At 32.8% G+C, this 23,781-nt stretch overlaps 1 protein-coding gene across 1 annotated transcript; it reads right to left on the bottom strand.

Annotated features, from left to right (window-relative positions):
- Window positions 1–186: 186 nt before the first annotated feature.
- On the bottom strand, window positions 187–23,558 carry LOC108917410 (cytoplasmic dynein 2 heavy chain 1). Its single transcript, XM_018723973.1, has 66 exons — window positions 23,477–23,558; window positions 23,287–23,416; window positions 23,084–23,214; window positions 22,735–22,967; window positions 22,496–22,595; window positions 22,200–22,348; window positions 21,755–22,137; window positions 21,506–21,698; window positions 21,230–21,457; window positions 20,793–21,172; window positions 20,541–20,735; window positions 20,221–20,467; window positions 19,931–20,080; window positions 19,669–19,880; window positions 19,496–19,611; window positions 19,200–19,351; window positions 18,981–19,148; window positions 18,731–18,889; window positions 18,537–18,676; window positions 18,251–18,467; window positions 17,967–18,197; window positions 17,680–17,880; window positions 17,333–17,523; window positions 17,078–17,216; window positions 16,907–17,026; window positions 16,671–16,853; window positions 16,364–16,587; window positions 15,832–16,162; window positions 15,259–15,366; window positions 15,049–15,205; window positions 14,557–14,871; window positions 14,165–14,343; window positions 13,865–14,106; window positions 13,704–13,809; window positions 13,075–13,212; window positions 11,734–11,870; window positions 10,907–11,045; window positions 10,618–10,749; window positions 10,314–10,566; window positions 10,039–10,259; window positions 9,767–9,880; window positions 9,571–9,679; window positions 7,639–7,804; window positions 7,416–7,590; window positions 7,152–7,366; window positions 6,653–6,886; window positions 6,379–6,588; window positions 6,106–6,319; window positions 5,665–5,765; window positions 5,464–5,614; window positions 5,257–5,393; window positions 5,066–5,151; window positions 4,850–5,008; window positions 4,402–4,565; window positions 4,105–4,344; window positions 3,565–3,816; window positions 3,307–3,505; window positions 3,088–3,248; window positions 2,593–2,753; window positions 2,299–2,528; window positions 1,857–2,128; window positions 1,678–1,801; window positions 1,325–1,629; window positions 1,030–1,226; window positions 786–972; window positions 187–347 (listed from the first exon to the last, which is right to left on the bottom strand). Exons 1-66 carry the CDS (start codon window positions 23,535–23,537, stop codon window positions 195–197), a joined length of 12,207 nt encoding a protein of 4,068 aa, XP_018579489.1. The 5' UTR covers window positions 23,538–23,558; the 3' UTR covers window positions 187–194.
- Window positions 23,559–23,781: the final 223 nt, after the last annotated feature.

A 23,781-nucleotide genomic window follows, 5' to 3' on the forward strand; every position in this document is an offset into this window, starting at 1 on the left:
TATATATTAAAAAATTTTGGAACCCTCTAAAATATACATCCATGGAATCCTTTGCACGTCTTAGCCCTTGAAAGGGTCTATATGTTGAGAATGAGTCACACATACTGTTTGATACTGGAGCATACAAAAACAGAAAAAAACTAGTTCTTTATTATACTTGTTATAAATAATCGGTTTATAATTATCTAAATTTCTCAATACTCTAGATATAAAGCAAGTCCTGCTTGAATCCACTTCTCTTTGTCTTTGACTTCACATGGTACCTGAAGTAGTACCACCTTTTTTTCTCTATTTGAAGATGTGTAAAGAGGCACTGTACATTGGTTATCTTCTTCCAGAAAATGTTTCTAAAAGCAGTATATATTGTATTAATTTAAATATTTATCATCTTTAATATCTCTGACATAGAAACAAAAAATAGCCAAAATAGATGAGATTGAGGAAAAGGTGTAAGAAGGTTGAACAAAATGGATCGAAAAGTCGGAGTTCTTTAGACACAACACTGACTTGGGTTTGTAAATGTTGTCTCTTTTTACTTTAAATTAGTAACGGGATGTTAAATATTTTTTCAACAAAAATTTAAAGATTAAAAATCAGTTTAAATATATAGCTGCGGACAAAAAAAACTTCCGACCGGAACTGCTTAGAGTCCTTTATAGAACAAGGTTTCATTATTTTCATATATTAATACCAGTAATTCTCTTTTTGTCCGTACAGTGTCTAAGTCTACCAATATTTTTCTAAAAGCAAAAAATTTGCTATCATGCAAGTACCGTCAATTTTACCTTGTCAATCCAGTTTAAATAACAATTTGGAGCATTGTTTATGTTCTCAGAATTAGGTGAACAAGGCTTCAATATTCCATTTTCAAACAGCCCTCCTTCAACCAAGAGTTCTGATAAGATTATAGACTGATTTGCAGCCTTCCAACTTGTTTTTAATGTTAATTGATCCATTGAAATATCAACAGTCCTAAAAACAAATTGTTAAAGTTAAAATCATCAACAAATAGTACTGATACTGAACAACCTCGAAAAATCTTGCTTATGAGAAGCTATTAGTGCCTCTGGATGGAAAAGGTAAGATAAATTTAATGGGCTTCTTAATAATTCATTGATATTTCCATTTTTCCATTTCTCCAATTGAATTACTTTATTCATAATGGTACTTAGGTATTTGTTAGGTTCCTTTGGGCCATTCCAAATATCTGACCATATGTTAGGAGTCTAAAATGAAAATTAAATAAGAACATGCCAAGTGCTTACTTGAGATAACTTTTTTCTGCAAAATTTGTTTCTCAAACTCTTGTCACAGAAACACTTACCTCATAATTTAACAGGGAATGACCAACACTTAAATCTTTTTCTGATGGTAACACAATACCTTTACAAGCTTTATTTAAAACTGAAAACTGTTTGTGTATGGTCTGAATGAGAAGAACACCATACTTAAATTCTTCATTTAAAAATATCTCCACAGCAGAATTGCTATTGTCCATTGACGGTACCGTTATCCTAACAAAGTCATGACCATGATTGATCTTTTTCCATAGATTCATAAAAGGAATTAAACCTTTTTGTAAATATTCTTGGCTGTTATTGGCTGATAAGTTTATAGACAGGTAAAGATCTGAAACAGATTTTTCAATATTGCATTTTTTCTAGGTGAAATTATTACTTTTTAAATCGGTTGTTATATTTGATGAGGTTTGAATTTCCCATGCCCTGTTTATGTTTTCTGCTAAACCAAAAATTGAGGGTTCATCTTGTGTTGGAAATTGTTTTATAATATTTAAGTAATCCTAGAAATAATAGTAGTAGCAATTATGATTGCAGTTTTAATAAATTATTACCTACCTGAAATTGTGCTGTTGTGGGTAAGTTTACATTAAAATGAAATGGTTTCCATCTGTGACTTAGAACTGCATCCTTAAAGTATTGGTTTGTGTAGGACTCCACTATTTTCATATCATCAACATTTTCTATTCTGCCACCATAGACAGCATCTGAGCACAGGCCAGATATAAACCTCCACTGAATTTGCGGGGTTTGGGTATTCCACAGGTCTTCAACAAGTCTGATGCAAGTGTAAAAGTCGGTATCACTAAAATCGTAATATTTAGACCAACCTGCAAAATAAAAAAAATTCAATAAAATTCAAATCAATTCCAGAAATTTTCCTAAATTCTAATCAAATGAATTTAAGACCTACATTGTCTTTAATAATATAAAAAACCAATAAAATTTATATTACTTATAACTACTACTATACTATTTATTTACTTTTTATAGTTACTACCTTGAGGAATATATTTTCTTCTTTCCTGAAGCAAAGCGTGTACGCACGAAATAACAAAAAATATTCTAGCAGCATTAGGGTTTAATTTTTCAATAAATTTACTTCCGTAGGTGAAGTACGTCCGCAAAATGTTATTTTTTAAGCCTCGAGGTGCTTCGTACACGACTTTCAGGCTATTCTGAGCTAGCACAAAACTAAAATTTGGCGTCGCTTCTGAAATTAGCCATAATCTAAAATAATTATAAAACTGTTATTATCAAAACAACAATGGACTAATGGACTGTATTTTCAAACCTGAATTTTTCGTGTGCCTTCAAATTTTTCAAGTTTTGTGATAGAATTGGCAACCAATAAGTAACTAAATGCAAGTTTTTCAGTATTAACCATGACCCAGAATCTGCACATTTCTGTAATGCTTTTATGGCCTTTGGTTCTTGCCCTTCTCCCATAGCAACCTAAATATCATATTTAAATTATCAATAAACTAAACCAACACAATAATTATAAATTATTACGATACCTAATATTTACTTAAATTTTGTTAGTTAAAAATATAATCAAATTATAGGGTATAAGAAAAGAAAGAGCATATTCTTCGTCCAGATTTAAGACTATTTTCTTACGTTTAACTATGGATTTCTCATTTTTAAGATAGGTACTTAATAATGTTAACGTTTTAAAAAAAAATGTTGTCTCGTTTTTTTTTTTAATTTTTGAAATCGAAATATGTATTGAAGAACAAGGACATCAAAATAGTAAAAGCTATGTAAAAAGTGAAAAGATCATTACCTCCATGTATTGATCTTTTCCAAACAAATTCTCAGCTAAATCAGTGATCTCTGAAGAAGGATCTGATCCAGACATTGCAAGAAGTAAAACTGGTTCCTCACAATTCGATTCTTTATATATCTGAGACAAATTAAGAACACTAGGTTCGAGAGTCTTCAAACCTTAGAAAATAAATACAGTTGTAAAAACATATTTAGTGTCGCTTTGATGTTTACCTGCCTGTTATTTGCAAAACGCAATGAGATATTGCAGAATAGAGTCGATCAGGTCTTAATGCTTGTATAACCACCACCTTTTTGAAACCACCAAGATGACAATGTGAAGGGATTTCTGATTCACAGGTGCTCGAGTTCATAAAATTTTTCCACAAGTTAAATTCTTTTAGTTGCAAACTGTTATAGAGGTCAGGTAGAGCATACTGAAAGCAACATAAAATTAATTTTTACATTTTTATTGCCTTCATAGTTATGAACCTACTTGTAAGTTTTTGACGTTTAACACACACTGTTTAGGAATCCAAGGGGGGATATCTTCATTAATATTTTTATCTGCTACAATATTTCCCATAAATAGAGTCCATTCAATATCTGGTATTTCTTTGGGATATAGTTTGTGGACCAAGTGAAGCAAAAATTTTAGTCTATCATTTTTGAAGATTCCTCTACTTATGTACTGGTATACTATATCGAGTAGATGTTTCTTTTGAAGTTCCAAATTGTTTTCAAGTCCCTAAAGTGTGATTAAAGATAACTCAGGTACCTGCACCAGTTAAGACTTACTGTCACTATATCCACTGTTTTTATAGACTCAGTTTTAGTTGAACCATAATAAATTTTTGACAATAAGTTTTAAGAGAAAAACAATTAGAAAAATTATTGAAAATGGCTTTCATTAGGATTTTAAGTTTATCAGAATCAGAAGCTTTGTTTTAAATTATTATTAGGGACGTGGACTTAATTTGGTACAGGTGTGTTACGAAATAGAAACAATAAATAAATAAACTAACATATTAGGTACCTGAAACGTTTGTAAAGACTTTAAAAACAATTTTGAAAATGCCAACGCTGAGACAAGATAAAGTATATTGCATTTTGCAAAATCGTTACATGCAAAATATAACGAGCTCCCAAAGAGTGATACGTCCCTGTAGGCATTATATTCTTCTTGCAATTTGTCTTGTATGTCTGACGATTCCTTTAAAGCCACGCTAATTGCTTCGGAACTCGCTTTCGTTTCATTCAGCGAAGCCAATAATTTCTGTAAACATGCGTTAGTAGATGATATTTACAGTAGTTTTTTTTTTATAACTTTTACCGTATCTTTTAGAATGTCTCCTTGTGAATTCGCCAGATCTTCGAGTAACTGGTTTTGAAAAATACTTTGTTTTTCTTCTAGTTCCTCTTTCTCGCGCAGTAATTGCTTCTTCCTATTTTCTAACTCTGGATTTTCTTGTTGAATTGCTCTGGATAGTAATTGTTCTAGAATGTGCATATAACCGTATTAACGTGATTCAAATGTTATTTCCTTAAGAATCTTATCAAATACAGCAATGTAAGATGTAAGAACATTGTTGTATTTGGTATGAAAGACCATACGAGAAATCTAGTCATGGAAAAGATGTCTAACTATACACAGATAAGATTTTAAAAGAAATACATTTGTATCTTCCATCTTGATGCTAAGATCTTTCAGTCGAACTGTTTTGGGGTGACAGAATATATTTTTTATGGATTGTTTTTCAAGTAACCTTTGTGCTACGTACCTGTAAGACCTGCATGAGTTACTGTAAAATTGAGAAGGTTTATTAGAGAAGCAACGTCTGCGGGTAATTTAACCTGTTCATTCCGACTACATAAAATCAATTTAAATTCACTATGGTGATCCACCAATTTCCCGTTCAGTTTTATCAGTTTCCTTTCACCTACAAATACGCAAATGTATAATAATGTAGTTGTTTTATTAGTTTTGTTTTCCTCACCTTGTTGCACGAACTCCTTTCTCAAGATAGGAAGCAGTGATGGGCAGACTGAATCTACTTCTTCAATAATGAAAGTTTTTCCAAACCTGTAATTAGTTAAGAATGAATACCTAGTTGTTATTTGGTATTTATAGTAAGTAGAGAGAAAATTGATGTTAGAAAAAAGTAACTAATATGAAGAATAATCTTACCTAACAGCCAGTTCAAGCATATTTTTAAATTTTGGTGAATTTTGTGTTACGCATTCTATATTTTTATGTTTTAAATGTTGTTTTATCCATTCAGTGGCAGACGATGTAGGGTCTATTAACAAAGGCACCATATCTGCCTACAGTATGAAAACAAAGTGAAATATGAAACAATTTTTTTTGACATAATTTTTTCAAAAATAGTTTTACCTTTAAAATCATTATTGCATTTTGTATGGACAATTTATCTGAGGATAGACCTTCTCCTAGCCACTGGAGTTGCTCTCTTTCTGTTGAAAGAAATGATTCTATATTCATCTGTTCAAGACCAATTTCTTTAGACCACAGATCCATAACTTCTCTAGAATTAGAAACACATTAAAAAAAAATAATAAATTTCTGTTTACTTACATTCTTTTGTCTTCTGATTCATTTGACAGAAACGAAATAAATGCCGAAGCCATCAAACAATTATTAGGTAATTTTTCTATTTCCTTAGAAAGTTCTTTTACCTAATAAATAAAAAATAGTATAAGAAAAATTATAATATTTTTATTAAAATAATTTGATAGTACGAAAGTTAATTTTGATGTCATTAAACTATTTTGTTTAATAGATAATAGATAAAAATAGATGAAAATGACGAAAATATGATCAAATACAGCATTCTAAAACATTCTGAAAACGTAATTGAAATAAAATTTAACTTTTTGAAACCCATAAACCCATAAAATCAACGTTTTATGACTTCAAGTTACATTTTATGAAATAAAAGGCTTCCTAAAAGGCACCTGGAAAATGACCTTAATAACAGCAGTTCTGTGAAAACCATATATCAATTATTGTATCTACCTGATCTTGCCACCTCTTGTACTCATCAGTCAATTTAGAGACCAAACCTTCTGCAGCCGCTAGCGTCTCCTGAGCCTTATTCAAGCCTATCTCAATTTCCGCCGCCTCTTTTGTATAAGAAGACAGCTGTTCTTTCAGCTTTGCAACCGTCGCGTCTACATTCAACAGACCGGCACTGAGTTCCCCTAGTTGTGTTTCAGCATCCGTCAGATTCCTGAAAAACAGTAGTTCAGTTGACATTATTCTTTTATCAGTTCTTTGTGAATAACTTACTGTTTCAGTTTATTTTGTTCCCTTTCCAGCGGCCTGATTTTGTCCACAACTTGCGAATATTTCACGTTGGCCGCCACCCAGGCTGCCAAAGGAGCAGCAGCGACAGACGCTCTTTTCGCTGCTCTTGCATCGAAAGATTCGCTCTTTACTGACATAAGCTTTTCGACCGCTTGGCGGTTCTCAGTTAAAATTCTGCTCGCGTCAAAAGACCTGAGAGGAAACACGTTTTTAATATTATTTATTTACTTCCACAAATAATATTTTAGAAATTCACCTAATGTCTTCTTTTACACCTCTCTTTGCTAAAAACGTTTTCATACTGTTCCAGGAAGTGTCCTGTATCCCCATTAGTCGCAATACACCTTCCAGAATGTCTCTAATAACATCGGGCGGCGCTCGGAGAGACCTGATTTCGGAAAGGGATTCAGCCTTTATATTTCCGACAGCCGAACGGGCTTCTTGGATCAGTGGTTCGACTTGGGATAACTCTTCCTCTATTTCCCTTTTCCTAGACACGAGAGATGTATTAAATTAAAATTACTTCTTTCGTTTATTCATTGAAGGGTCTTTAGAAAAAAAGAGATAACTATTTCGAGGTCAGATAGAATATAAAATCCTATTGTATCCTTTTTTTATGGATATAGTAATGACAAACCTTTACAAAGGGGCGTTATCTTTAATCTCGAGGATTAAAACGTATATCTAAGATTTGTGAACATATGTTGTTTAGTGAAATTTTAGTATTATTTTTGTTTTCTAAATTTTTAGCTTACCTCCTGATAAGCTGAATATTCTCCGATTCTGTTTTGCTTTTCAAGCTCTCCATTTCTTCCTTGTGGGAGTTAGCATTTCTCATAGTGTTGCTTATCATGTCTAAAGCGGAATTAGCTTTGGACTGTTTCTCTTCCAATTTGTTCTGTTGTACCGTTGCATTTTGCTTCAATTCCTTCACTAGATTTTCGGCCTCTGTAAGTTTCATTACCCCAGCCTAAAAAATAAACCTTTAATGCACTTCATTATTTTAAAAAAATATTTACCTTTAGTTTATCTCTATTTTTTTCGATGGCTGCTAGTTTCTCATCGTATATGGATTCATACAACCGAATCATTGAAATAAATCTGGAAGGTGTAGATACGTCCGTTTTAAAGTTTTGATATATTTTTGAAAAGTAACCGCTACACTTTGTTTTCCATTGGTCTTCATTGTTTGACCTGCAGAACATTATGCTTTAAGAATGAAAAATGTTACGGTTTACATACCTTTCCAATAACATTTTCGGTATTTCTGCAATTGTATTTATTGACCAATCTGGTTTCCATAATATACTGCTGTTTTGGCTTAATGACGGACAAGTTTCTATGATATTCGAAAGATTTTCATTCCTCACGTCAAGGCATATGGTAACATGAAGCTGCTTCTTTATTCCTAAATTAAAAAGATAATTTTAATAATACATGAATTTACACGTGTCTATTTAAGGCAGTTTTAATTCAGAAAATGTATGCACTTTGTCCGTCCATGATTGGTAGCAAAACCGAATATTTTGTATAATTCTTAGCGATTTTGATTATTAGATTGTTTATTTGTAAATGAACCTAATTTTCTAATATTGAATTTATTTCCAGCACATGAATGATTTATATGTAAAACTTATTAAATTTTGAATCCATTCATTTTAATAAAACATAGAGATTTATTTATTTGTAAAGATTCCGGAAATAAATATAGTCAGAAAGACTTCGTATTGTATTGTAACTCTTTGTGATTTACACTGATAATTTCATTCTTTTGAGAAATAAATTACCACTACACTGAGAAAACTACTATTGTTCATAGTTAAAGCAATAATAGACTCCTAGAATTTACTTTTCTTCGTTGAAGATCGATTAGAAAACTATAGATAAGTTTTTACATGTTAGTGGCATTTGCTGGAGGATGTGTGGTAGAATATTACTGCTTTCTAAAATCTGCAACAATATACGAACAAATAACGTTTTTTTAAATTAAATTTACAAATATGAAGTTGAAATAATATTTCCTAACATTAATTGACCATTAGCGATATACTGAAAAGGTGTAGAATCATTTATGAAAGTAAATAAAACTGCAGTCCTATTCTAGACAAATTCATAGACTTTAATAAAGTTATTTATCCACAATCATCTTATAGTCGGACTTTTATCCACACATATGAACCGTCTAAAGTGATACTTTATCCACTAGTGGAATAAAGTAACTTTATTAACTAGTAGAATAATGAAAAAATAATAAACCTATAATAAATCAAATTTAATTTATTTACTTATTAACATAAACATTTACATTTATAGTAATAGACATTTCGTTTTTTGTTTTATTACATTTAACTCCTTTTCCGTTAATAACAACCCTTGTAGTATTGTTGCCATCATTTTCGGAACGCTTAACATCTGCCGAAGTCTGTGAAGAATTTGCACAAGTTACGGATGTCTCTTTTTGTAAGGAACAGCTATATTTTCCTTGGATTTTCCTTGCAATATCAAGTTTGTTAGATATAGACTCCTCAACATAACTTTCTGCTACAGAGGTGCTCTTCCCTCCACCATGCCGTTTGATGGTTGTAAGATCAGCACCTTTATTGGCCAATAAAGTTGTTGAAGTGCGCCTCATACAATGGCCAGTATATGCTTCTGGATTTGCGATATTCAGAAATGAAGCAGCTATTGAAGGTAGGTACCTTCGCGAATGTGTTGATTCAAACAGGCTGAGAAGTACATTTTTGATTGCTTCTTGAGCTTCTTTAAAAACAGTCATAGGAACACAATTACATTTTTGCATTTTTACCAAATTCAGATAAGACTGTTTATTAAATAATTGATAATAAGGTATCAGTAGGTATAACAAAACATACCCACGTTTCATTGAGTACTAGTAACAAATATCAAGTCGTGCGAATACTTTTTTTATTAAATTCCAATAATTCTGACTCCACAAATATGATTATGATGTGATTATGGATAAAACTACGTTCTCGCGTTTAAACATTCTTGTGTAGAAAAAATGCTACTCAAAACACTTCTACAATAAATAACTATTATTTAATGCACCATAATACCCCTATCAAAGAAAACTCCAATTACAGCGTAGGAAATATCAAGAATAAATATGTAATTTATAAGGAAATTTTATCAAGATTATAAGTTTTTACTTACGTTCTGAAAAATATTGGAGTAAAGTTCCATCAAAGTCCTCCCTGTCATATTCATCCTTCAGAATTTTTATTAAAGATTCCAGTTCTGCAGAGGAATAAAGACCAGGAATCTCAAATAAAAAAATAATTAAACAAGTAAATTTATAAGCAATATAGGGGTATAGTAAATAAGTTTTATTCAATTCAAGGAAACTTACTTCTCCGGATGAAATTAACAAATTGATCTTGTTTAAATTTTGTTCTTTTGCCAAATGATGATCTTCAAGCAGAATGTATACATTTTCCCCATCTAAACCAGCATACTGGATTGCCTAAAAGGCAATTCATAATTCTTTAAAATCATATTGATGTTATTTGATTGTATAAAACAATGAAATATATCAAATAATTCAAATAGCATTTGTATATTTCAATTAATTTGATCAAGGTGATATACATATTTGGATGAATATATGGATAACAGACTTACAGCTTTTAGGTCATTATTGAACTGCTGTTCATCGTTTTCTGGAGTTATCAACTTAGCAGACTGCAAGGCTGATACGATCTTAATAGCACTTTTCCGACCTACACCAGATTTTCCAACTAATAAAATATTGCCTCGTGGGCAACTGAGTGTTTTAGAGATACTAGCTGTCAAGTGTAGTAATTCGTCGTTGATTATGATATCTATAACTTGCCCTTCTCTTTCTGAAATATTTTATTCTGATAAGAAGGATTAACTTTAAAAAACAAATTATTTACCGTATTGCGAGATTCCCAATTGTACCATGGACCTCCATTCCTCGGTGGTTAGTTTCGTCAACTTGCACGATTTGAGTCTAGTTGAGCTTGCATCAGTAGGAACAAAATAATAATTCTCCACCAATTTTCTTACACATTTGGCCCCACTCCATTGGCTTTGTAAGGTCTCGTTTATTATTTCGTAAAGGCGCTTCCGGTCATGATCGTCTGCTAGTTTGTCCCCGAAAATATTTACGGCTTCATATGCTACAACCTAAAATTAAGTTAAATGTAGAAGTACCGTTCCGATAATTGTTTTATTTACCTCTATTATGAAAGCTTCAAGCTCTATATTTTCGTTATTTTGATATCTCAGCAGGCCCTTACACCAGTTCGTTAGGTCATGCGGGCTGAAATTGTAATGCTTCCTTTTGGTGGGAGTAAATTGGTTTCTTACCTAAAATTCAAAATTTAATGACTTTAAGGTACCTAAAATTCATAATTTCGATAGATTTAAGGTTTAGCTCAGTTATTCACCACACTTTTTTGTATCGTTTTTCAAAATCTAGAGCTTAATTATCGTTTTACATCTATGCACTAATATGTATACCAACCTTATCAAAAATTGAAATCATCGAGGCAGTAAGTTTGACAACTTTTGCCTTAGGCCAAGTTTGATTTGTGAAGCATTCCCTTAAAATTGCTGACAAGTAAGCGGAAATTATGGTGGAAAAATCATCGTGTTCCGGTGTACTAGAAAAAATCAAATATTTAGATAGAGGGTGAGGTGAACTCCAGGAGGCATAGAAAAATATTTTATGCATATAGAAGTTGCTTCCACATTGAGCGCTATATTATTTATATAGCTTTGTTTACTTACTACTCAGCTTAATGAGCACGGGGCTGTGTTTTCTTATTTTAAATGGAAACGTTGCATACGAGGGAAAACCAAATGCAAACAGTATTTAATTTTTAAATTTAGAGGAATTAGAATTGACTTTTGTAGATTTGATGAGTTTATTAATAGAAGACTATTAATAAATATAATAATTCCGTGTCAGAAACTATGGTAAAATAATACATGTTTCATATTTTTATTTCCTAAGAAACTTGAAACGCAAAGATCCGTTTATATTTTAAATATACTCTTTTGAACATATTTTGCCTACTAACAATCACATTTTATTGGCAATCACCTCTGCATTTTTAGAGACTCTACATCAATCAGTGTTTGTCTTAGCGATCTGGCCCGACATAAAAGAAAATAAAAACGACGTAGCAAAAGTTATCTCATCGAAAAGTATCATAAAATGTTATCAACAAAAGTTCAATCAATCCTAGTGACTTGAAACTAAAGAAATGTGTGTCGCAAGACAGATTTACAAAGTTTATTTACGCAGTAAAAAATTACAGTATTATCACCAAGAAAAATTATACTCACTTTATATTAAACACGTGCATATTTGAAGTAAACCTTTTCGACAAGTTACGTGAAGTTGCAAGCGACCCCACGATGGTTATATTCTCAATCCCAATAAACTCAACACCGGCATCGTAGAAGCCCTTGTACTTCACTAGCTGAAAGGAACATTCTGTCATTGTAGGTGTGTCAAAATTTTGTTTCGTTACATATGTTATAGATTTTACAAAAAAATGGACATCTTAAAAGTAAGTACAGCGTGAATTTATCCTAATTCTCGTGTATTCACAATATTCATTGGTAGATATTCCGCATGCAAGAACCGGTATCGAAAGAACTGTTGTCGAAAAATAGCGAATTGGGCAAATTCAAAGAAGTAGTGCACGAAAAGGACGTTCTCTTGAAGAACAATCGGGCTCGTATCAAGGAATTGGAAGAACAAGTTGCCGACGTAGAAGCGAAGAATAGAGAACTGGAAAACCAAGCTCGAACTAACAATATGGACGAGAATGAATTTCAAAGAGTTATGAAAGATTACGATAAATTTATCGAAAAAGTTTGGGCTGAACGGCAACTCCTCATGGACGAAAATGAGAACCTTAAGATGCACATAGAGAATCTCGAGAGGTGTTTCAAGGACCTGTTTGAGAAATATGAGAAAGCAAGAACCATAGTGGAAGGATATAAGGGCAATGAAGACGCTTTGAAGAGGGAACTGCAAGAATACAGGGAAATAATACAAGCACTAGATGCTAAGTATAACTGCCTCAAGAATTACTCTCAAACGAAATTGGCCGAAGCTAATGAGGAACTGGATAACAAAGACAAAGACAACATACAAGAGGTTGCTAAACTAAAAGCTAAGATTCTGCAAAGTCAAGCTACAATTAACGAACTACAAAAACATATAAAACAAGAAGACATCAACTGTAGGCCATCTATGTTTGCTCCTTTGAAAAGCAATATACCGAAAGTATAAAGTAGTAACTTAATGATAGAAAAATATATACAAGTACATCAGATAATTGAATTCAACAAAATTAATCTATTGATAGATTATAACCTAATAATTACATGCAATATTATGTAACTATAATATTTTAAAGAAGCAAAACTAAAACTAAAGTCTGTAATTTTCCTTGAATTAAATATAAATTTGGCTTAAACTCATTTGTTTATTTGTTGACGGGTTAATTTCTTGAGAAACAAAAAATGTTTTATTTTTTCGGTAGAAATAGTTCTATTGTGTGCAAAAAAGACTATACAATTTGGGAATTGTCGTCTGTGTACAGATGATTGCTTGGTCTCTTGTAATATGAACTGATAGAAAATTACAGATTTTTTCAACGATGAATTAATTACCTGATTTAAAAATTCAATGAGAATATTGGTTCCCCATTTATCACATTTCAGGAGATCAAGATTTTTGAAGTGAAGTGTCAAATATCCTTTTTTTGGTTTAAATATTTTACCTCTATGAGTGTTTACAGCTATACAATGCTGAAAATATAAGATTAAAATTTATTATAGGTTTATTATTTTTTCAGTATTCTACTGGTGAAATAAAGTTACTTTATTCCACTAGTGGATAAAGTAAGTGCTGTATGTTGGAATTATGAGTACATATTTGAAATCTGATAGTAATATATAACTTGACATGCTATTTAAAAAAGCGAACAAATAACTAGGATTGCCATATAAAAAATCATCGCTAATGTCATCCCTTTGTAGGTTATACATTTTCTTACAAAAAATTAGCAGCTTATAAATCGACCGAGCATTTGTTTAAAATAATTTTGTTTTGTGTTTGAAATACCGAATTTATACCAAGTGAGGCAAATATTTCTAGCTAAGAGCAACGGAGTGTAATGTAAGTCTGTAAATGGCGGCGACCAGACACATAAGTCGCATCATAATAATCCGAAGAACCATTGTTCTTTAAATATTAATTCATCTTGCATTGAACTAACTCATCACATCCGTTTATTTACCTCAGCTAATTTACCGATCACAAAAATTGGCATCAAATTGGTACTGCAATGAATAGTCACACATTCCACGTCACTTCTTTCGTTTATTAACTGCTTCAGTATCAACCTAAAGAAAACAAATTTGGAATTGTCAGCAAAAGTGCAGTATTAATATTTCTTACGTTTTTGCTGAACCATGAGGGCCAACTAAGAGGAAATGTTGCTGGTTGTTTTCTGTTAACCATATTCTCAAACTGTCAAGATATTGAGAAATTTGTCCGGTTTCAACTAGTGGCAAACCTTCAGAAATGTTTTCAATTATAGTGTTCGGATTTGTGTAGTAAGATTCGATAAGACATCTTTCTTTGTTGAATCGAGATTTCAATACCAGCGGCGGAGAAACTTCGCCTGTCCATTCATATACCTGTAAAGGTTTGTAAAAAATATTAGGTAAAATATATAGGTACTCCTTGGAAACTTACTTGTTGGGCAAAGATTTCTCTAAAGTCGTATTGTAACTGTTGTCCAAGACCATTGATAAGACCGACACAAAAATGTGCCTTACTATCGACTTCATTGAGTTGCGATAATCCCGTTTTTGCAACAGAAACTTTGGAGGACGGAATTGTCAACTCCCCATCATTCATAACCCAGTTGAGAGCTGAAAATGTAAAGTAATTGATATAAGAATCTTGCATACCAAATATTTAAACATGGATTTACTCAAATTTAAAGTTATTTGGAGACAGAAAATGAAGTTTTAAAGTTTATAGCATATTATAATTTAACATTACAAGGCTTCAAGAATGTTGAAGACTGTGAATATACATTTGCAAATATTATTTGACAACAGTAATATTTTAAAAAGTATTACCTTTCTTGAAGTAGTCACTAATAAGTGGTTCAAGAACAGAACTTTGTTCTTCTCGCAACTTTTGTACGAAGTTGGTGATGTAAGTGTTCAAATCCAGGTCTTCCTCACTAAGAAATATTATGCCCATTCTTGATATAGTCGCTGGTGAAGCGTAACTCAAATCGTGAGTTTCGAATACGAAATTCACATTGGGCCCAAACTGAATCCGCCATCCAGAAGGGAGAGATAGAAGACGGTTGTCATCTAGGACGGAATTCAATGACTCGACCCAATCAGGATCCACATCACCATCGCAAACTATCCACGACCATACATCTGCAAACATATAGAAATATATTTAATTCAATAGACTTATTTGTCATTTGAAGTCAATTTCCACTGATAACATTTGTCTCTTTTACTAAGCTGCCTCTTGGTATCTTTCGGATTATCGAAATTTTATCTTCAAAATATATACCAGAATTATAAGTGGTATCTTTTTCCACAACCAACCTGAACTCTCTGCAGCTACTTGTAAACTACAATTCGTCAAGACACCGTCATTCCACTGGTTCGTGTCTGGGTCTGTTTTCCCCAGAAGTTGATATCTCGTCATACTTTTAGGATTAAATGCGTATGATTTCATCGTTTTATTTATTTTTGTCAAAGCCTGGAATGATTTTCAGTAACACAACTATCTTTTATTAATTAGCAAAAACTTACATGGAACATTAAGTTTCTTACTGTTGATTTTCCTGAACTGGGTGGTCCCACAATGGCTACTCCCATTCTCTGTTGGAGTTGTTCATAAAATTCCAAACATTTATTAATCTGTAACATTATTCAGTACACATAAATGTTATGATTCTTATCCAATGCAGTTACTGGTAGTTAAATTTTTAGTATTTTTATTTCAGAACATACAAAGTGAAAATATTGAAAAGAATGATTTCGTCCTTAACACAGACACACAAAATAAAAAGTTGGCTGACCTGGAGACCTCATTAGACTACCTACCTAGTATTTTGATGCGCTGATTTCGAATTTGTTATTAATTTTATTCAAGCAGCCACGGCATTTCAGTAAATTACTAAAAATGGCTGAAAATACCGAAAAAATTTAAAGGCCATGAAGCTATCCAGGACTGCTTCGCGAAATGGAGACACCGGCTTGAGTGAATTGGGGAGGAAAGTAATTTGAAGGTGACAAAGACCAATGATGTATAAAATTAATAATAAAGTTTAAAAAAATAACGGTCGGTTATTTCCTTCATACATATATCCACATTGTACTAACCTGCCTTTCATTCTTTATTAACCCGAGATCTTCAAAACTTTTTCCTATAGAATCCAAGAGTAAATCGTTGTGTATTAATTCTAGTTTCACATTTTTAAACACATCCCTTATTATCGAGTCAAACTTGACGCCGTCGGCGAAAGTTAATTTAGACAAAGTGTCCATTCTCAAAACTTGTATTACTATCCCTGCTTCCTTATTTAAATCCATACCACCAGGCGTATATTCACTATTAATTTTAAATTTTTTCAGAGCTCTTCCGCATCCGCTCAGGATTGTCCTAATTGATCGTAAGCCCCAGTCGTAGTGCTGCTGTTTACTCAATAGTTTGCTAAAAGCAATAAAGAAATTGGAAATATGGATCCGAATGGTATTTGGACAGAATCAACTGATAATTGACTCATATTTTACAGTATAGGGAAGATTACCAAAGTATGTAACAAAAAATAGTTACAGTTTATGATTTATGTTGTGGATTTTGCAAAAATCGGATGTGTAAATGCAAATTTTTTTCGATATTTCAATCTCTTACCTCGATAAGTCAAATACTTCAATCAACTTCTTCGCCAACAAATCAGCATTTTGGTACCCATCGCAATGAAATAGCGATCTTGCTATCTGCTCATGATCCGGATGTGTCATTACAACTGGCCTAAATAGTTGTTTCAGATTATCAGGTAATTTGTTGCGACCCCCATAACCGCCTCCAGCGGGGTTAAGGGTGACAAATATACCACAGTGTTTGTTAACTGTCACCTGAAACGAACGATTAAAGTTAGTAATATAGATTCTATGGAAAAGATTTGGAAGTTCCATAAGTATGGAAGCGTAGAAATTACCTCTTGGTCTAAAAGGACCACATTGTTCTTATTTGTCCTTAAAGAGACCTGAATGGGGTGAATAAGCATGGAAACAGCTGATAAAGTAGCCTCATCCAAGCGATTAAATTCATCAAAACAACCCCATGCACCACTTCTTACTATACCTGTGAGAATTCTACCCATTGAAGCTGCATCTATGCCCTAAAAAGGAAAATTGGTATTTGGTAGAAGAAGATTATGTGGAATTGACGTACCTCGTCACAATTAAAAACCAAAACTTGCCTCCCGAGAAGACCTCCAAGTGCTTTAACCGATTCAGTTTTTCCGGTACCAGCAGGACCATAAGGATTTCCCCCCATACCCAAATAAATACCCTAAAAAGCAAATATTACCTTTTGTTGTTAAAAAAAAATAAAGAAACATGCCTGTGTTAAAACGAGGAAGCATCTGTCAGTCAATGGAGTCCTAACTAATTTAGGTGCGTTTCCAAGATATTCATAAGAATATTCCATCCTAGCATTAGCCATTTTGATGGTCACCTCGCCTGTAGAGTTGGTATAATATCTAAAACGTGGTTTGTGTATCAAGATAATTTCTAATACCATTCTTGGATTTACAGTAAAATAGTAATTACATATATGGTTTTAATTATATGTTTTATTAAATACGAATACATCTACCTTAGTTGTTTTTGCCACACCCAATCGGATACTTTCGTAACGTTATTCTCAAGAAGTTCCTCAAGAACGTTAATATGATGGATAGTGTCTAGCAAGAGGGCTTTAAGTTTTAATTCCAGAGTGTTATCACTGTTTTCTGGACCGTCTCCACTTCCATTGATTTCCAAAGAGCTGTAATGATTTAGTTGAGCCTGAAAGAAATTGGTAAAATTGACGTTAGAAACGCCTTTTTTAATTCTAAAGCCATTTGGTAGGTACAGAGTTCATAAGGAACAAGTTCAATATTTTTACTCCAAAAAGGCTTTGTGTTTCAAGACAATGTAGTTGTCCATACATTAATATTTTACCTTATATTTGGCTAACATTGGTGGTATCGTCATACTGGATATCGCTTGTTCACATTTCGTAGTAAATGTAATGCTGTCTGATAAACAAAGTATTTGGGACGGATATTTCAGTGGATCTGGTGCCTGCTTTTCACGTTGACAGTTCACAAGTAACTCTTTCAACGTTACTTGCATCTCCTTTACCAGCGAATTCAACCATTCCTAAGAGAGAGACAACTAAATAAGTGAAACCAAAATTTTAAGAAAACTTAATTTCTGCGACTAGTATAGTCTTTTCCATTTATTACCTCCACTGGTTTTTGTATAGCCACGTAATTTACCAATTCCACCACTTCCCCTTGTAGGGAGCACATAGCTATGATGTTGTGGCCATTTTGATCCAAGCGAACACTGTGTATCCCAGCGAATATCTTTTTCATATGCGATTGTATTACTTGTTCCTTAGAGGACTGACCAATCACTTCCAACAAATCATCGTCACTCAGGAAGAGGAAACGTGGAAACTTTTCCCGTTTTTCCTGCAAATGAATGTATGATTATATAAATTTTCAGATTCTAAAATGATATTTGCCTTTAAAAAGTTATCCAAGCTATTTTGACATCTCGACAACTGGTCAAGCAAACTCTCCAAAAGTGACCTTAGATTAGGATATCTACAAAGAGCAGCAACGCGTAGGTCTTTTTCTACGAAGTTTAAAATGTGACGGAAGTCCCTGTCTATTCTGTCGAATCTGCTCTTCTCTTGAGACAGCGTACCGCTACCAAAAATTGGTTCCAAATATACCCATCTGAAAATTAACAAAATTGGTTTTTATTTTGTTACAGTGTTTGAGATAACAATATATTTATCTACTAACTTTCTTTGAACTTGCGCTAGTGAAGTAAGATAATGATCCAAGTCGCCTAATTTATTTTCCCATATGTTTGCCTTTTCGGCAAAAGATTCGTAATCTGCTGAGTTCTTTACCGATTGCAATAGACTCTGATTATCTCCAATCTAAAAGGAATAAAATAGTGCAGTGCATATAAAATTTAACAATAAACAATTTACCTTATTTAAAACTTCTTTGAAGTCCTTTACCAAGAGAATATCTTTGTCGCGCGAGTCTTTATGCGGATTCAGGACAAACCTTGCCTGTACGTCCCATTGATCTAATTCTGCTAAAGCTTGTCTTACCACGATTTCACTTGCTGCTTTCTTAGAAATCGTCTAAAATTTCCAAGTATTTTCTTAATGATATATTAAACATTCACAAAAATGTATACAACTTCAGATTTTATAAATTTATCATTTGTCGTACCTGCAAATCCTTTGTAGCACTCTCTATTTTGTCTGAAACTGCAAGAAAATCTTTCAAAACTAACTGATCAACTGGCTTGACTTCCATTCCCAGAAGGTTAAAAGTGTCCAACCAATGTTTTTCGGAGAAATCTTCACCTCTAACATATTTTAATAACGGTGCAATACCCTGAAATAGAATTAAATGAAAATAACTGTATTTACTGAAGCAAAACTCCACCTGATATTTATGAATTTCATGCAGAATTCTCGTTACCAAAGGACTGATTTCCATTTCATTTAGTTTTTTGTGCCACGATTTTAGGAAATCGTCAAAAATATATAACTTTTTCCTGAACACTATCCAGAACTCATTAGTAGACTCTTCCAGTGCTAAAATCAATAAATAGCAATGCACTTTCTACTATTATCATTATTTTGTGTTATATTTGAAACTGTTTTGGCAAGTTTTCAGTGTTATTATGTTGGGTTTTTTTAAATAATATTCTTTGTAGTCGTATTATTTCTTTGACTGACCTGTATAGAACTGCTCAAAAATCACCCAAGATTGTTCCTCTTTAATAACATCTGCTTCAATTTCCTCAATTACATCTAAGTTTGGAGCATCTATGCTGAATTTATTGTAATCCGATCTAAAAATCAACTCATTTGATAATGAACAAGTAGAAGTAAGTTTCTGGACATATTACATTAATTTATTCTTTTTCTCGATAATTGCCGACCACTCATTCCTTTTTTCCTTGATTTCAAGCAACTGATTATGAAGATTGATCATGCTGCTGTCGATAATTTCACCAGAATGGGGTCTTGGTTTAACTTGCTCCCATTTGGCAGAGAATCGTTCTATTTCTTTAACTAGATTTTCCTTTTCGATATTGAGTGTGGTTTTGATCGTCTCCATCTTAAATAAGCTGCATGAAATAATTTAACTATGTGGAAGAGATAACCTACTTGTTTCGCAATAATATGTTGGTGGTTCTCAAGTAAGCTTTGGAGACGTTCCCAGGCACCTTTCAGTCTATTAACTGCATCGACCTGTTCTCTTGACCAACTTGCCAGAATCTGCGACTTCTTAACCATTTCATTAAAAGTTTCTTCCATCTAAAATCCACAAATAAAAGGAAACATTAGTACTTTTCTTTGAAGATTAATTAAGAAGGAATTATCTGTACATTTGTACATACAAATGTACAAATTTTATGTTGGAAAGGTTTGTTGAAGGAACACTTTCGAGAATATACCTCAGGTGCTTGTTTCAGTATATTCGCATGGGTGATTCCAGATTCTCCCACTTCTTCCATGGTAACTGGTTGTCTGGTTAAAGCTGCAGTAGAGGGGTCTACATAATTTTGCAATTTCACGATGTCTTGTGCTATAGAGTCTTTAAGAGAAAAAACTAACTGGTCCCAGTAACTTCTGTTATGAGATTCAAGATCAGAACGTAATCTGGACAAGCCAATTAGAAAGCATCCAACTCTTTCTTCGGTACTGGAAAAGAAAGCTTGTTGAAAATAATTTTAACGAAATAATATGTTATATTGCAAACCAAAGTGCCTTTTACCTTGGCAACTTCGCTATTTCTTGTCCGAATGTTTTCGATGCTCTAAAATGTAAATCCCAATGCTGCCAAGTTGTTAATTTGTTGGTGTCTAGAGCTTCTAATTGCAACCACGACTGCCAGTGTTTCATGACAGCTTGAAGCTGTTCAAATAGATTTTCGGTATGTTTAGAGGCGTTATCCAAAATAGTAGAGTTTCTAAAAACATGAATAAACGCATTGTTACAGTAGAGTTAGATGTTACTGTCATTATACCTTTCTATGATTCCTTCAAATATGTTATTCTCAGGCACGTCAGAAACACCTCTGAAGTTCTTGGGTATATTTAAAAACTTCTTAAGCTGTTGGTCGTATAATTTTCTTAAAGTTTCCTCGTTTGGGAGGTACTCCAACTTTGAACTTCTATAAACCAAGTCAATGTGGATCTCCGGCAAATATAAGTGAAGGGTATCTAAACTTTCGATGTATTGCTTTTCTAAGACCTCTGCTAATTTCTTATCCAGATCGTTCTTCCAAGTGTGCACGTTTTTAAAACCCTTATCTTCTACTTGTGTCATGATGTTTCGTATATATTTTACATTGTCCTTCCATTTGCTATAATCTTTGATGAGATCGACGTCTGCTAAATCTCTAATCTGTATATGAAAAATGATCAAAACCTCTACACTCACAGTTAAATGTTCTTGTCTTACCTTTTCCATAATTTGCAGGTGATATGTTGTGAGCAGATTGTTTTCTTTAGACAATTTCTCCACCGCTCTTTTTAAAGACTCCACATATATTTCAACTGACTTTTCTTGGCCCCAAGACACCACTTCTTGGTCTTGCACGTGTTTTGACAACTCTAATGCGCTGGCCAACATCATTGGTTTTTGGGAAGTAATCATTCTGTCGCCAATAGTATTATGAAAATTTGCTATCTGAAAAAAACGTTTAGTACGATTCAGTAAAAGAAAATTGTAAATTACCTGTTCCAGGAGTCGAGCATACTTCATGAATTTTTTTGCATGGTCACTAGTTTGTTCTATAACACTCGGTATGTGATATCCCATGGCCTTAAGTTGCCTTACCTCAGATATTAGCGTTACTAGTCGCGGGGAATAGTTTACTTTCATTAATTTTTGTTTTGAAAATTGTACCACGGGATCCGATTCTCTCAAGCTGAAAGAACGGGTATTTCATTGAAATAATTTCCTTTGTTAGCTTCAATTTTTTACCTTAATGTATTGTCGTTAATGAAGGATATTATTTCACTGCTCCATGCTTCAAATAGTTCATTGTGCTGGTCCTTCAATTCTTTAATAAGTTCCAGAACAATTTGGTTCAAGTTTTGGAAGCCTTGCAAATCTTCCAGCAACTTTTGCGAGACGTTTTTGATTTCGCTCGCCTTTGCTTCCAATTGTCTAATCATTATTATGTCTTTTATAACCTCAGGTGTTCCATGTCTAGTAGAAATTGTATTTTCCGAAGTTGACTGAGTCTGAATTTGTTTAATATAGTCGTACATAGATGTCAATAAATGCTGTCTTTCAGATAACAGTTCCTGTTTCAAAACGGGTCGACTTATCAGCTCGGAATAACGGGAGTATTCGTAAATAAGCTATAACAATAGTAGAATTTTATAAACGTGTTATAAATGATGATTACTTTTTCTCTATTTACCTGTCGTGTGTTCGCATTCATTGATGACAACTGCTTCTTCAGTTTTATCGCAACACGTCGTTCTGCTGGTTGTATTAGATATTCAAATTGCTTTTGGGCTTTTAATAAAGAATGTTGGACGTCCTCACCGTAATAAAAGATGTCGATATCTGAAATTTTAGTATAAAATTTTTATCAGTATACTTGAAACTGGTATGACTTTTCTAAAAAAACATTTGCTCTTACTAAATAATTGGTGTAAAGGGTTCCAGAACGTCATTTAATGTGTTATTTTTCAAAATATTTTGTCTGCTTACCGATGAATGGTTGAAACATGTGTTTAGTCTTCAATTCATCTTGCTCTTGTGGTGTTAAAAGACGTACAAGTTGTTTGTGAAGAGTTCTTACTTTTAAAATCTAAAACGATTTCAAAATCTTATGATACAACTATTGTTAGCCTCCTATCTGCAATTTGTAGTTATTGTAAAGGATACATGATATATGTATAGTTTGTTGCAGCATTGAAAAAAAAAACATATGTATCCTATGTATGTACCTTTTTAAGTAATTCCACAAACTCTATCAACTCTTTAGGTTGGTATATTTCTTCTTTCCAAGGATTTACCCCATAATTTGGCCAAAATATTTCCGTTAGTTGCTTGCATGTATTCAACCACTTTTCGCCCAAAGAAATGTGTTGCAGGAGAAGATCTGCTACTTCGTTAAAGTCTGAGCTCCAGACATCGTATTTCTTTAAATGTACAATAGTAAATTTTCCAACATCGGCAGCTAAGCAAGTTATTATACTATTATTAGTAGTATTTTTGATTTTACAAGAACGAAATATTAAAAAAAACCTTCATTGTTGAGTGACACAATTTTTTTATACAAAAATTGACAGGTACCTATAATATCCATAATATGCTTAATTCTGTCTTTTGGGTAAGGTGGTTCGTGTCGCCATAAGTCATCCAGTATGTTATGGGCTTTCTCTAGCAATTCTTCAACATCGTTTATTGGCAGGCCATCAATAATACTAAAAATAATTTTAGGTATTTCTAAACATACATAACTGTATATTAATTTTATTGAGCACAACATTGGTTACCTGAAATCACTAGCAATCTGTGCTAGGATATCTCTGAAAGAAGTACAAGCTGTTCTTGTAATCCTGTCTTTTTTTGAGGTTGATGTAAGGGTTTCCCAATAAAACACTTCATGCTCTAAGCTTGCGACTACTGAAAAAGTTTTTTCATTTAATGTTTATGGTGTTAATGAATACATATTTGATGTTTTACTTTGATCATCTAGCAAATCCCTCACCATTTGAGATGATGATGGCGATTGATGGAATACCATGCATATTTTAATTTATAGGCTTATATCTAAACACATCAGACATACAGGTAATACAAAACAAAAAAATACGTACCAGTTAAAGAAGTTTGATCAGCCTGATTCAGAATATTTTCAGGACTGTCGGAAAATATAATGGATCGTAGATCATTTTGCAAATTAGCTATATGGCGGTAAACGCTTTCATGGTCCTTCTGAAAGTAGATGCATACAAGTATTAACAAGTAATCCATTTTATGATATCTAT

Source organism: Anoplophora glabripennis, unplaced genomic scaffold, assembly GCF_000390285.2.
Source record: "Anoplophora glabripennis isolate ALB-LARVAE unplaced genomic scaffold, Agla_2.0 scaffold4, whole genome shotgun sequence".
Taxonomy (NCBI): Eukaryota; Metazoa; Arthropoda; class Insecta; order Coleoptera; family Cerambycidae; genus Anoplophora; species Anoplophora glabripennis.

Coding starts and splice junctions, on each gene's coding strand:
- LOC108917410 (XM_018723973.1), bottom strand. CDS start 23,537: ATGGTATTCCATCAATCGCCATCATCATCTCAAATGGTGAGGGATTTG. Junction 16,854..16,906: donor TGGTTTTTAATTGTGACGAG/GTACGTCAATTC, acceptor TTTCCTTTTTAG/GGCATAGATGCAGCTTCAAT. Junction 14,107..14,164: donor GAGAAATCTTTGCCCAACAA/GTAAGTTTCCAA, acceptor AAACCTTTACAG/GTATATGAATGGACAGGCGA.